Here is a 14,995-nt window from a genome sequence, read left to right as displayed (position 1 = left end):
TGTTGGCGGTGCATCCGCGGTCCCCTACCCTGGCGGTCTCGGACCGCCAGGGTAGGAATGACCCCCCAAGTCTTATAATCTAGTTTGGAATATGTGGTAGTGCATTAGCCTAGTTTCTAGACTTTCCTAATAGTCGGACCTAGCAGGTGATGCTTGCTCTTTATATAAAACATCAAAACCGGGCAAATACCATAATACCTCAGATTTCTATCTTGCCCCTGCTGCTTTTCATTTGCTATATATTTCCTCAGCTTTCTTATACTTGCCTTATGGTTTTACTCTTCTCATGTACATGCAGGTGATACAGGATTCCAGCCACAAGATCTCAGTGAATGCCCAACTCTTGTAAACACTGTCACATTCTACACACAGCTGTCACTTATGCCTCAAATCAAAGCAGTGGTTGGCTTTTTTTGCTATCACCTGAGAGTTTTAAACACGATTTTGCTTCATTTTTCCTTTTCAAATGAAGGCCAAAACCTGAACCCTTTCGTCTCCTTGTGATTGTATTACTGCAGTGCCTTTAAGAAAGGACTCAATGTAAAGTCATCTTCATTCCTTCTATTTGGTACAAAATGCGACAGATGCATGTCCACGGGCTGGATCAGAAGGTTCCATATGATCCTTGCTTTATCTTCATTACATTTACTTCTTATTAAGCAGAGAGTGATTTTCAAATATGTGTGCGTCGTACACAAATTTCTGTAAGCCAAGACTAATGCTATCCTCTCAGATGCTGCATCAATATCTTCTTCAGATTCGTAAGGTAAGGAGAACATTGGTGGGCAGCCGTGCTTTCTTGGTGAAGGCAAACTCCCCTTCCGCTAAATGGAACATACTCCCTTTTTTTTTTTTAGACCTACACAATGAACCCAACCTATTAATCTTCTGGAAAGCAATAAAGACTTTGTTGTACCCCTTTTGAAGAATTGCTCTCTATTCGAGATCAGCCATTTTTCACACTACCAGGGCCATTGTTGCTTTAGGCGGAAGTGCACTTAATAAAAACTTTAAATAAAAGTTACTTAAATAAATAAGTCCCTAAACCCTAGATCCTACTCTGTCTCTTTTGAGGATAGGGTATTCCCCCTTTGCCGCAGCGAATTGGGAAACAGCTATCAGACAGGGAGGCGCGCATTCCTTCATTATCTGTTTCTAGAAAAAATAAATGCCTTGCTTTTTAGCAAATAAATGAGATTGTAATTTTACTTTAGCAATCGTCACTGTTGTGAATATTATCTTGTATAGCACCAAGAAACCCTAGATTACAATACTTACTCGTAACATAATGAAAAGTTTTTTATTTTTTTTATTTTTATACAAACAAACCTAGTGGAAGAAACTTAATACATCCCACATTTAACCCCAAAATTCTTGCAAAGATTTGTTTTTATGCAGGAAACCTTTGCTGCAAGCAAAGGTAGTTATCTCTGTAAACAGGCAAAGTCTGAATTTACCCAACTTCAGCAAACATTGGAAACAGGATTAAAAGCTTCACCCACCGTTAGCCAACATTTCCTGTCCTTGAAACTCACATTGTGCTTTTTTGACTTGCAATCTATTCATCTTAGACCTGTCTTGTAGGAGAGCCCGATAATTCTGTCAGATTTGACTCCCTAACCACACCATTCTTCTTCAGATCTCAAAGAATCTGAGTGGACTCCTAGGTGAACTGGAAAGAAGGTCTCTGATAAAGGTGCCAAGTTCTCTGACCTGGTGGAACTACGATGATCAAACCTAATTTCTATCCTGTATACATCTGCTGGTCTTCTCTAGGCATTGTAATTAGAATCAATGACCTCTAAGTAGTAGCCCATTATGCAGATTACTTGGCACTATGCTCATTTATTTAGCATTCTAAATGCCAACACTCAGAAAACGTTTCTGCTGACTGGCTTTGCCTAAACAACATCAAGGTAGAGTTATTGCTAATATGCCTTGAAGCAAAGCACCCTACTATTAATAAGCCATGTTGTTCTTGGTGCATAGAGGATTACACCCAGTAAAGACATTAGAACATGCATGTAAGTAAATTCAATTTCCCGCCTTTTTACAGACCATTTTAGATTGGCCTCTCAGTTATCTACTCCAGCACAGCTACATTCCTGTGTTCGTGGTTATTAAAGAATCTTTTCTTTAAGCCCTACAAATAGTACACAATGCATCTGCTTTGCCGGTATTTCGTTTCAAATACTGGAACTATTTCTGCTCTATTAACTGGCTTCCCAACATTCTCATAAGCTGACTGTTGGCCTAACATCCCACATTGTTCTTGTACCCCAGTCTTAACACTGAATTGTGACTACGTACTTAGTACTCATACTATATCATATATGAGATGTAAAAGTCTAATGATGATAACATTAAAAAAGTCTTGGCTAGTAAGGGCATGCAGGGCAACCACCGCTGCAACCAGCCCGGAGGGATCTTTATCTAAAGCTTGCGAATGAGCGGTACTGTGGCTCATTGAATAAAAGTGCCAGGCTAGTTATGCCACTCACCAATAGGTACTCAGTGCAGTTGAAGGCAAACTATTACCACCAAAGAGATTTTTTTTATTTTCCTTCTGCTCCCTTGATACTTTCCTTACACATAATAGTGCATGTTAAAATACTTTTTCTTATGTCCAAGTCCCTTCATTTTTGCAAATACATCAAATATGTTCCTTCAGGTAAATCAATGCATGAATCAACATTATTATATTAAGATAAAACATTTGATTTCCCAGAACCTTTTTGGGTGCACCACGGGCCCTTTTTTGTTGTATAAATGTTCCATGCTTAGGGCAAACCATGCTGCTCTACATGCATGACATTGTGAGTGTTAGAACTTAAACACAGTATCTGCTGTCACTAGTTCACCATGTCTATTGAGAAAGTTTTCACGTCCAACCATCATTATATTTTTTAGCATCCCTACAGTCAGCTCAGATGGCAATTTGAGTGTTAATGTAACTAGGTGCATGTTCCTCTTATCACATTTTCACTATTTTATTATCTGTTGCAGAACCCACGGCTCTTAGATGACGTCAGTTTCCACCCCTGTGTCCGATTTAAGCGCTGGGAGTCTGAACGAGTGCTCTCCTTCATCCCACCTGATGGCAATTTCCGGTTGATGTCGTATCGCGTCAGTGCTCAAAAGTAAGTAGCACCATGGACAGCACTGATAGCTTTGGTTAATGCTTGAGACCGCACTTAGTTGTCCAAGTCAAGCAATGCGTCATTTTCATAGAAAATTGTGTGTACGGCTTATATTGTTCCAGTAAATTCATAAGGAAATGACATTGGGAATCAACATTAAAACACAGCTCTTATCCCCCTGACGAGATCAATACAGGACTGTATTGGTCATAAAGGTTAGTGTGCACCGCAATTTGTGCATCTCTCATATGTTTACAATTGTATAGCAATTCCAGCTCTAACTCTGTCATCACTGCATTTATTATTACATAGTTTATTTGAAAAATCCTCAATGTAACTTTTCCATTGAATGAATTGTGAGAATCGTATGCAAGTCATCTATTCCATTTTCAGCACTCCCCTTGGCATTCTCTTGGTTTTTGGTTTGCGTTTTGTGTGTAGAAGCCACATTTGTTTTACTTTATAAAGAAGTGCCATCTGAACTGTGCATGTTCAGAAGCAAATCATTTGGTGGAGCACCATAACAATCTCTTCACTTATAAAGAGTCTAGGTTCACTGTTGTTTTGCTGAGATGCAGACCTTATTCTTGGCTATTCCTCCTTGCAGTGAACATCTTCAGCACATGTGCCTTTTTGCAGGTGAAAGAAACTCAAGGTTTCCTATGTCTTGTTTCATTTTCTATCATATTCTCCAATATAAGAGCATCATTTGTTGTTGTAATCATTTATTTGCTTTTAATTGACAGTGTGTCTTGTTTCCCAAGTTACATATTTAAGTAAAATACTATATGATGAAAATAACCTGTATAACATTGAAACCTGAACTTTTTTCGTGTATTAGAATTTCAAGTTTTAAGATAGAACATCTTGTTCACATTGAAATATCCCCAAAAAGCTTATCCAGAACTATAATACTGCAGAGAATAAGGGCAGGTGAAGTTACAAATGGGGATGGGGGAAGGGCATCACAAAGTGCACGGGAAAGTGGGGGACTTCATCACAACCACCTATCTGGGAGTTTAGTCTGAATTAATATAACTGCAGCAATGTTTCTCAAAATATATACCTCCCCCTTAATTACAAGTCGACTATGTATATATGTAATTTCTGTGTCAATTAGGTTACAATATATCTCTGTACATTATCCCGAGTTTGGACTCCCTGGCACAAAATGTACCATTTTTCAATTTTAAGCACTCACTAGTCTGCATTAGAGATGCTATAATACACTGATTCAATAGTTGTAAATTCTTGCTTTATATTGTGCTAGGAAAGGATGACGTATTCGATTGATGAGTCAGCCTGCCCATTGTGTCCGCTATTAAATTCAGACCTCACACCCACGTTTAGGAAAATTGACCACACCTAGCTAAAGGAGACGTATCCTGTATTGTATTTGCTTGGATGAGGCTAATGTATGTAGTTTTATAAGCATTTCCTCTTGGAGTGGGTTGGAGGTTTGCCAGTCTCTTCCACATTTTTTCACTGTGGCCACAGTTGTCCCTAGCCTTTGTCTAAAAAGCAGGTTGATGTCCTTACTGTGGATGGGTGTATGGCATTGTTAGTCATATGGGGACAGATCTTTAGTTGCAAATAAAGGACCTTTCAGTTTGCCATGTCTTGTGCAAAATGTGTTTCTAAAATCACCCAGGTTGGTGCATTGGAAGCATTTGTGAGCATGTCTGCTAGCTGTGTGTTTAATGTAACGTGATAATATTGTGTGTGAGGTAGTTCCACCTGCTCCATCCCCCCACATTGATTAATCGCTATTATTTTGTACCGTTTTCATTTTGTTTCGTTTTTTTTTTTCCCAAACAAAAGACCAGATTCTCCTGTCTACGAACCTTATCATTGTAGTGGGTACTGTCAAAGTCAGCATACATAATTCATAGTTAAAACTCAGAAAAACTACCATATTACCTTTTTGCACAGCTGCACATAGAAAGGTTAATTCGTGGCCATTATGTCTAGTTATTGGATGTTAAAAGAAGGAGAGGGGTTAGATTGGCATTTACCATATTTCATAAGCTGCATCTGACATCTCCCTAAATATTGTCTTCCATGGAAGGTTTATCAGTCTGGGGGCATATGTGGTGCTCCTGGACATTGTCACTGCTTCAGTGAGTTTTCCCCAATTCACTGTGTAACATGAAATGTGGGAAAGGTCTGACATTATTTCCATGAGGGCTAATAAGCATTGTAAGTTGCCAAGTCTGAGCACAATATCGTTTGCATAGAACAGTATTCTACAGTTTCCTTCCTGAGTAGCAACTTAGGTTATTAGGTCTATTGTATTGCAGCTGAAAAGGAATCTACAGCAATAGTGATGATAAATGTCAGCCCTGGTGCATCCCACGGTGGAAGTCAAAGGGGTCTGCAAAAGAAAAGAAAAAATCAGCAATTTTCTTGTGCTAAAGGGGTGTTAGACAGCCACCACACTTTGACAATTAAGTCTGTGTCTAATCCTGCTCTGTGTAACATTCTGAACACCTAGTACCATTCTGTCAACGGCCATTTCAGTGTCTAATGATAGTGCTCTAATGATAGATGCTCAAAGTTCACTTTGAGTGTCTTTTGACAGTCCTGATAGATGTAAGAGGGTGCATATAATTCCTTAAGCACTTGCCTGGGACGAATCTCGCTTTAGTATGATTTGTAAGTGACTGGAGTACATTTTAAAGCCTGTTTGCCAGAATTTTAGCTAGTATTATAGTATCCGCATTAAGTATTGAAATAGAGCATTTATTACTATAGTGAAGCAGATTCTTACTGTGTTTGGTGCCCACTGTTATTAGTGCTATATTGGAGACCTTTGTCAAAGAACCTTTGGTTGGTGCTTTGTTGTAGACTTTTAATAGTGTTCCACCACATCTTCTTTACTATGTCCATAGAATTTGCCTGGGAAGCTGTCTGTACCTAGTGTTTTATTGTATGGCAAGCATGATATGTCAGACAGTATCTCTACTTTTGCTATTTCACGTTCCAACAGATTAGAGTGGGTTATGGTTAAGACAGACACTATCTCAACTTTTGTTATTTCGCACTTCAGCAGATTAGAGTGGGTTATGGTTAATCCCCAAGGTTTTCCGTCTAGTTCCCTATGTTAATGATAGTTGGACACGTGCATGACCCGACAAAACTCCTTTTGTTCTCCAGCATTGGATCTATCCTATATTTACATTCTTGAAATATTTAATGTTGTCAGTCTGGGAATCTGTGGTAATTTTGTAAAGTTACAGTAACCGTAGTGATAAAGTGTCCATCTGCCTCAACAGCAGTGTTAGTAGCACAGCCCCCTCATTTGAAACAGCCTGAATATCAATCAATGAGGTGAAATTGTTGGGCTCTTACACTTCTCACACAGGCCACCATAGCTCAAATTTCTACCTGTTGTATGTGAGGGGGTCCCTGAAAGGATCTCTACTCTAACTTGTTTTTGACCTTTTATTGGACACTTTAAACTATTTATTTCATACTCCCTAAATTTATGCCAGCCCTGTCTTCAGATTTTAACAAAATGTACGTTGTTTTTATCGGAAGTCCACAATTTTCACTTTAGGACTGTCCCTGGGGGACCACCGTCACCAACCTGCCACTATGACTTGGCTGAGTAAGAAAAGAGATTTCTCTTGATGTCCTGCTTAGACTGCGATCAGAAGATGATCTGCACTGATGAGCCACACAATCAGTGTATTTATGCCTTTATCCTGCTGATAAATCGTCGTGCTATGACATACATGAAACCTTTCTATCAAACACACCTAGGGACTGAGAAATTAGGTTGACTTTTTATTTACCAGAAAGTGGGTGAATTTCCCCTTGCAAAGGGATGCATCCTCCTCTGGGACAATTCTATGGAAAACACCTCAAGCACTTCCACGAAGGTGATGTAAAAAAGGAGTCATGTGAAGCTTCATCAGTTGGAATTTACTGTAAAAGTGTCCACAGCCACCATCTGAAAATGGCAGGTTATGACATACTCAGAAAAAGGTGTTAAAAAAGAGTGAGGAATCTTTTGCGCAAATCAATATGCGCCAAAATCCAACTTCTTCTGACATCCAGTCAAGCTAACCACTGAAGCAGTCAACGAGGAAGATCCTCTCAATGGGTACCTTGGAGTTATTGACAATCAAGAAGCCACTGTCGATGACAAGAATCTTGTCAGCTAGAGCACTGTGATTGACCATCAACTCTCAATCACAATGGGCCTTCTGTCAACAGCATTAACTTTCCCTTCAGTGCCAATGCTGTGAGACATCTCCCTGTTGACAATGCTCTGTCAATGGCAACAATGCAACCACTGTCAACTGAGGGCCCGGTGAGTATACTACTTGTAAACTGTGTCCATCTACACATGGTCTACTCACCAGCTGCTGGTCACATACTGGAGCAGTATATTGTAGTATACTGGACCATATATTAGATCTACATATTTCAATGAGACTTTGAACAATAGATATTCAAGTGTTTGGGATGGAATATTGCCTGATAGATTACCCAGATAGATTACTATTTGTATTAAGTGCCAATCGGCTCTGAGGAAGTCGTGGGGCAGTATGTCTGAGAGACTAAACACGTGCTGGCTGAGGGCAGAGAAGTGATAAAGATTGGAAGTGTGACTACTGAACATTAGACTTGTGAAATTCTTTTAGTGGACTTTTTGGGCGATGTGTGCTCAAGGACTTTTGTTGTGCTAAACCCTTGGTTGGCTCAGGGGTGCATGGTGACCACCTTTCCTTAGGAGCACCATGATTGTGATATAATTTTGTACAAGCCTTATCTATGTAGAAAATTATAAGTGAGTACCAGTGTTTTCCAGTCACCCTTGGCTTTGTTCCAACTACTGTCAACTGCCTTAACCATCTCGCCTACAATCCTAACTCCATCGACAATGACATTGTTGACAACCTTGTTGAGGGGAGGAATATCAGGATGAAGATTTATAAGCACCCTCTGGTGCAGACACTGGATTTGGTCCTGGACCTTGACACCAGCTACTAATAAGAAGGCTTGGACAGAGCTTACAGTCCTGCTCAATTAGATTAGCACTATGTAGCCATGAGGAATAGTTGACAGCAGGCGTACAAATATCAACCTAAGACCCTCACAGGCACAGCCTCTTCTCAGGAGATACCCGCCCCTCCTCCTCACTTTTTCCACCAACACCTGAGGACATGGGGTAATTGGATACTTCTGACTCTGATCTATTGTCAGATGGGGAAGAAGAGAGCAAATGTTTTAGACAAGATCAGGAGGTTGTTTATGCTTATTATGAAGGGTGGGGTGTCTCACTAGATGCAGCAATAAATCACCAGTGCAGCCTGATTTGCTTCATGATGACATTGGCAATTTTCACACCTTACTGGAAAGAGCAAAAACATATGAACTCCCCATGTCTTCTGCACAACAGCAATGATTTCCATACGGTTTTAAGGGGCATCCTAGAAAAACTAACACATCTATCCCAATTATTACATCTGGTCGGACGATCTCAAGCTCATGAATTTGCTAGCCACACATCAGGCTGTTTTGTCCCCACTTGTAGAAGAAGCACAGAGTACCACATTTTGAGTCAACATGTTTGACTGGCCATCTCAAGCCTGAATCCATCAGCAGAGCAGACATATATCAAAGAATCCAGTCACTCAGGGAGCCCCTTCAGACAGGGATGACCGACTTATTGACAACTTGGGGTACCAGGCCGGCTAAATTAATACAGTCTCTATCAAAGCAGCAAATGCCCTAATGAATATGGGGCGAGATGTAGCACAACATTTTCCCCTAAGTTAGTCTCATCCCAGAAGACAGGAGCAGCAGTCTTATATAAGCAGGGATGGCTTTCATCCATTTCCTTCAGTCCAGACGTCCAAGCAAAAATGTTAAGCATTCCTTTTGATGTCCGACTGAACCATGAAGGTGACTGCAAAATATCAAAATGGACACTGACACAGCACTGTTAGAGTACAGACATAATATCTCCCCTTCTTTTTTGTAGCTTATGTTGATCCCAAGCATGTAGAGAAGGTTTCTAATGTTACAGAGGTGAGGGTAGCTTATGCTTTCATCCAAAATAATCTGGGTACGACCAGTAACTCTTCAAATAGAGACCAGAGCAGAGGCTATGGCAACACAATAGTGAGGAAAATGGAAGCATCCCAGACATGGTCCCAGAAACTTGAAATTTTCTGTAAAAACTATACCTCAGAATGATTACTCCCAAAAAGTCATTAAGGTGCTTCAGAAAGGAGAGTAACTCACTTCTGTGAATCTTCAGGATGCATATTTTCACGCCCCAAAATGCAAACTGTGCCTACGGTTCTTTGGTGGGGCAGCACTGCCATTTTAAGGTGCCTCAGAGTTTTACTGAGTGCTTGGTGCTAGTGGCTGCTTTCCTTCGAAGACAAGGGCACCAAGTATATCCATACTTGGATGTCTGGCTCATCTAAAGTCCGTCAGAGGAAGAGGTTTGTACCCCTACACCAGCTTCATCAGCCTTCAGGAATGGGAACTGATGCAGCATACAGAGAAAATTTCCATCCTTGCTCTGACAAGATTGTTGTTCCCAGGGGCATTCTTGAATATTCAACTGTTTTACCCATCAGAGGAAAAAGGGCCAATATTTCAGGCCATAGCAGTGTCATTGTGTCCAAGCACATAGTGATCTTCAGGCATACAAATCCTTCCCTTAGAACTGGACATTGGGATTCATCCCTTTATACTCTGCATAACTACAAGTGTCAAATAGCATTCAACGTCGCCCAGAAAATATACAGAAGGAATAGACTACTCGTGTGGCACTCCTACAGGAATAAGGAGGTACCAAAGGTTACATACCAATAGAACTGGTTTCAAGTGCTAGCTACATCCGACCACACCCTATAAGGCGACATGGATTTCAGATTACAACGTAAGAAAAAGGAGCAGAAGAAGTGGCCTGTGGTGGTCACAGCATTACTCACCCCGGTAGCAGCTATAGTACTAACAACAATCCTGATAGTATATAAAGACGACATACATATTCCATGGCTCGACCAGGAACACTACAGCCCCAAAAGTGGCCAAGGTGAAGTAGCAACCGGTGCTTAGAACAACAATATCTCAAAACAACAGTTTCACCGTGCTCCTCTTTGGCCCTACCTGTGCCCCTCCATTGTTCACCAATGTGATGGTGATGGCAGCAGCTCATCTGCGCAGATCAGTGGTTTCAGTGTTCCCCTACCTCGACGACTGGCTGTTGAAGGTGGGTTCGCCCCAGGTGTCGTCTTCCACCTTCAGCATACAACGAACTCCCTACATTTGCTGGAGTTCACTTGAAACATGTTGAAGCCACACCTGGCTTCCTCTCAGACGCTCCCTTTCATCAGAGCTGTTCTGGACGCAGTGCAGTTTCTGGCTTATCCTCCTTAGTGGTGAGTTTGGGATATTCAGGCTATGATACAGCCTCTATCCTGGATCTAGGTGAGAATGACTCTGAGGCTGCTGGGCCTGATGGCTTCCTGCATTCTGTTGGTGAAACATGCCAGATGGCATAGGCAGGCTCTGCAGTAGGACCTGAAGATCAGTGAGTGCAGCATCAGTTTAATCTCCTCAATGTGGTCCAGATCTCGGAGGGAACTGCACAAGATCTGCAGGATGGCTAACAAACCGGGATCGGGTCAGAAGCAGATCCCTCTTCCTTCCCTAACCAGATCGGACAGTAGCGACAGATGCGTCACTCCTGGGCTAGGGCAGCCACCTGGGAGAGGTGGGGATCAGATACGCCTAGTCTCTGGCAGAGTCAGGACTCCACATCAACCTTTTTGAGCTCCATGCGATCAAACTGGCATTGAAAGCATTTCTTCTCTTTCTCAAAGGGAAAAGTAGTGCAGGTGTTCACAGACAACACCACTTCTATGTGATACTGCAACAAGCAGGGTGGGTTGGGGTTGAGGACCCTTTGTCAGGAGGCACTGCGCCTCTGGACATGGCTGGAACATCAGGGCATTTCCTTGGTGGTTCAACACCTGGCAGGCTCTCTGAATGCCAGAGCATGCGCACTCAGCTGACAATGCCTGGTTGATCACAAATGGCATCTCCATCTGGAGGTAGTGAAAGCTCTCTTTCAGCAAAGTGGAGAGCCTTGGTTAGATCTTTTTGACTCTTCAGAGAATGCGCAATGTCAGATACCCCCGGTGGGGTTTGCTCGCTCACTCTACCAGAGTGACAGCTGCAACCACTTTGTTTGCAAGCGGAGTTCCAGTCCTGGACATCTGTCAGGCAACTACGTGGCATCCTTTCACACGTTCACCAGACACTACTGCCTAGTATGATCTTGGTTCACAGTCCCACCTCTGGGGATGTTATTGCTTTGGTATCTATTCTAAAGGAAGGAATCTGCAACTAGAGGTCTATCAGATGAACGAGTTACTTACCTTGAGCAATGCCTTATCTGGTAGAGGCATTTTCAAGTTGTAAATTCCTTACTGACCCACCCATCCTCCCCTCTCTGTGAACTGATTTCTAGGCACAGGGATTTCCCTTTCATGGCCGTAGTTTTGACGCACCAGTGGTCAGTGTTCTTCGTGGCTCCAAGCTTCTGGCGTGGGAAGTCATTAAAAGAAACCGATGTAAGCGCACCATGGTGGTGCCTTTATAGGACAAGTTACATCATATCAGACGTGCACGATGACGAATGTAGATCCGACCGATGCCACCTGATGGTGCACAGGAGTACTACTGGAGAAAAATCTCAGGATCCAGACTGATGTCTGTGGGAAATTCTGAGGAATGTAATCTGCAACTAGAAAATGTCTCTACCAGATAAGGCGTTACTGAAGATACGTAACTTGTTCCTCAGGCACAACTGAGACCTACAATACTTAGTGAAAGAGATTCATGAACATGGGTGCACTTGGACACAATTTCCAGGTTCCAGAGAAAGGAAGACTTTTCCTCATCCTTATTGTCAGAGGATAATAACCAAGTTTAAGAAAAGGCTTTTGCTCCAGTGAGGCGTTCTTCAAGTCTGTGGGAGTTGAACACTGAGCCAGCGCATGCTGCCTCCTTTCGAGCTCATTCACCAAGCCCATCTGAAGTTCCTTTCATGGTATACTGTACTTCTACTTTTTCTCACTTCAACTAGTAGAGTCTGTGAGGAGCCATGTCTTCGCTTCACCAGAGACAAGTTAATTCCACTGATCAATCAAAGATTCATGCTAACAGCCCCTACAGATTTTCACTTTAGTGAATGTTATCTTTCAGTCTTTCTTCCTTAACCCATCTAGTTCTAGTGAGATATCTGCCATTTGCAGGATGTCTGCAGGTGCATAGGGTTCTGTGTGGGCAAAACTAAGGGTTGGCATTCTTCGGATTAGATATTTATCTCATTCAGCCTTCCAAGAAGAGGCTGCCTGCTATACAAACAAGACTTCCCACATTGGATGTCTGCATGCATCAGTTTCTGCCACAGTAAAGCTAAGCATCCGCTCCGGGGCAAGTGAGTGTGCACTCCAAAGAAGCCCAGATGCGGCACTCTAGGCAGCAATGGCTTTGCTGGACATTTGCAGTGCAGCCACGTGGAAAAGCAATGACATATTCACCCAGTATTGCTGGCTAGATGTGAATGCAGCACTCTTTCAGAAGAGAAACCTGATTCCCGCTTTTTAAAATTTTTATATTTTGGTTGCTATTCTGATTCAAACATTCGAATATATGAAATTAAATAAATCCAGTGCTGGAGAAGAAATTAGTTACTTGCCTGTAACTCCAGTTCTTCAGTATTGGTATCGTACATATATTCACATACGACTCTCAGTCCTCCCCGGTTGCAAGCTTACTCCGATCACCAGTAACATTCACGTTTGTATTACTAAATCTTAGCTATGGTGGAATCTGAGGGCATGGGAGGGCTGAAGCTCAGGTTGTTTCAAATGTGGTGGTGTGCTAATAAACAAAGACTATTGTTATGTGTATATTTGATTATTGTTATTTTAAATTACCAGGGATTCCCAGCTGGACGACAGAATTACTTAATCATGTGAATATTTGGAAGATACCACAGTTTTAAGAACTAGAGTTACAGGTAAGTAACTAATTTCATGTGTTGCATTCACTTATATAGGGTGTCAGTGAGTATGAGGTGTAAAAGTAATCTATTTTGATAAGGTGCCAGTGGTACATGAAAGGAATTTATCTCCTTTGCCAGCTGGTAAATAAAGCATCATAAGTCTATTCATAGCCTGATAATATGTCTTTCATATTGGTGTTTTCGTTGTTATTCGGAGTACCTATTGTGTCTTTTAGACAGTGCCTGGTTTGAGACCATGTTCCAGTTCTCTTGCAGTCATTGGTTTCCCTGATTCTGGATAATTTTGAGAAGGTTAGTTTGGTAGTATTAGGTGAATTGATAGATCCTAAGATCTTGTTTGTCTTCTGCTTTTAGTTTTTCTAACATATATCTGCCTTCCACATCCGGCCATGTTTAAAAATTGTGCATGGGATTTATTTATGAGTCAGTATTGCTACTCTGAATTTTTTTAAGCAGACTGTATTGCTAACTGATTACGATGAGGTGGGGTGTGCCTGCTGCTGTGAATTACTTATCCTACCCAGTTCTGTTTGAATTTTTCTGACTAAGATAACTGTGTTTCTTGTAGTAGTGCCTCATCAATGTTTTCATCGAAGATCTTTCTTCTAACAGAGCCCCTTAGACTATTAGCAGGCAGGGAATGATTGTTAATTGTATTAGTATCATGATTGGCTTCGTAAAGAGATATTATCATATACGTCCATCAGAGCAGGGATAGTGGGTGTACGGTGTTGGCTAAATGTATGTTTAAGGGTGTTTTACCTACTGTGTTATGTAGTCTGGAATGACAAGCAACCCTTTCTGTTAAATCTGATTATTTTGTAATTGTTAGTTAACTATTGATCAAATCATTCAAATCATTAGCATTTATAAAGCGCGCTACTCACCCGTGCGGGTCTCAAGGCGCTAGGGACAAAGGGGGTGGTTATCGCTGCTCGAACAGCCAGGTCTTTAGGAGTCTCCGGAAAGCGGAGTGGTCCTGGGTGGTCCTGAGGCTGGTGGGGAGGGAGTTCCAGGTCTTGGCCGCCAGGAAGGAGAAAGATCTCCCACCCGCCGTAGAGCGTCGGATGCGAGGGACGGCGGCGAGTGCGAGGCCAGAGGAGCGGAGGGGGCGGGTGGGGACGTAGAAGTTGAGCCGTCTGTTGAGGTATTCCGGTCCCTTGTCGTGGAGGGCTTTGTGTGCGTGGGTGAGAAGTCGGAAGGTGATCCTTTTGCTGACTGGGAGCCAATGCAGGTGTCTCAGGTGTGCGGAGATGTGGCTGTTGCGGGGTACGTCGAGGATGAGGCGGGCTGAGGCGTTTTGAATGCGTTGCAGGCGATTTTGGAGTTTGGCGGTGGTCCCAGCGTAGAGGGTGTTGCCGTAGTCCAGGCGGCTCGTGACGAGGGCGTGGGTCACGGTTTTTCTGGTGTCGGCGGGGATCCAGCGGAAGATCTTGCGGAGCATGCGGAGGGTGAGGAAGCAGGCGGAGGACACGGCGTTGACTTGCTTGGTCATGGTGAGAAGGGGGTCCAAGATGAAGCCGAGGTTGCGGGCGTGGTCTGCGGGGGTCGGTGCGGTGCCGAGGGCCGTGGGCCACCAGGAGTCGTCCCAGGCGGACGGGGTGTTGCCGAGGATGAGGACTTCAGTTTTTTCAGAGTTCAGCTTTAGGCGGCTGAGCCTCATCCAATCTGCGACGTCCTTCATACCCTCTTGTAGGTTGGTCTTGGCGCTGGCGGGGTCCTTGGTGAGGGAGAGTATAAGTTGGGTGTCGTCGGCGTAGGAGGTGATGATGATGTCGTGCTTGCGTAC

The 14,995-nt window shown here is 42.7% G+C and overlaps 1 protein-coding gene across 5 annotated transcripts in view; it reads left to right on the top strand.

Annotated features, from left to right (window-relative positions):
* AP3M1 (adaptor related protein complex 3 subunit mu 1) overlaps nt 1-14,995 on the top strand; it is a 93,522-nt gene that overhangs the window by 35,867 nt on the left and 42,660 nt on the right. For all 5 annotated transcript variants that reach the window (XM_069240841.1, XM_069240840.1, XM_069240839.1 and 2 more), the window contains one exon: nt 3,007-3,140. In XM_069240841.1, coding sequence (XP_069096942.1) covers nt 3,007-3,140 — 134 coding nt within the window. The remainder of the gene's footprint in view (nt 1-3,006; nt 3,141-14,995) is intronic.

The sequence above is a fragment of the Pleurodeles waltl genome, chromosome 6 (assembly GCF_031143425.1).
Source record: "Pleurodeles waltl isolate 20211129_DDA chromosome 6, aPleWal1.hap1.20221129, whole genome shotgun sequence".
Classification (NCBI taxonomy): Eukaryota; Metazoa; Chordata; class Amphibia; order Caudata; family Salamandridae; genus Pleurodeles; species Pleurodeles waltl.
The sequence above is the reverse complement of the archived record's forward strand: the minus strand, read 5'-3'. Positions and strand labels throughout refer to the sequence as shown.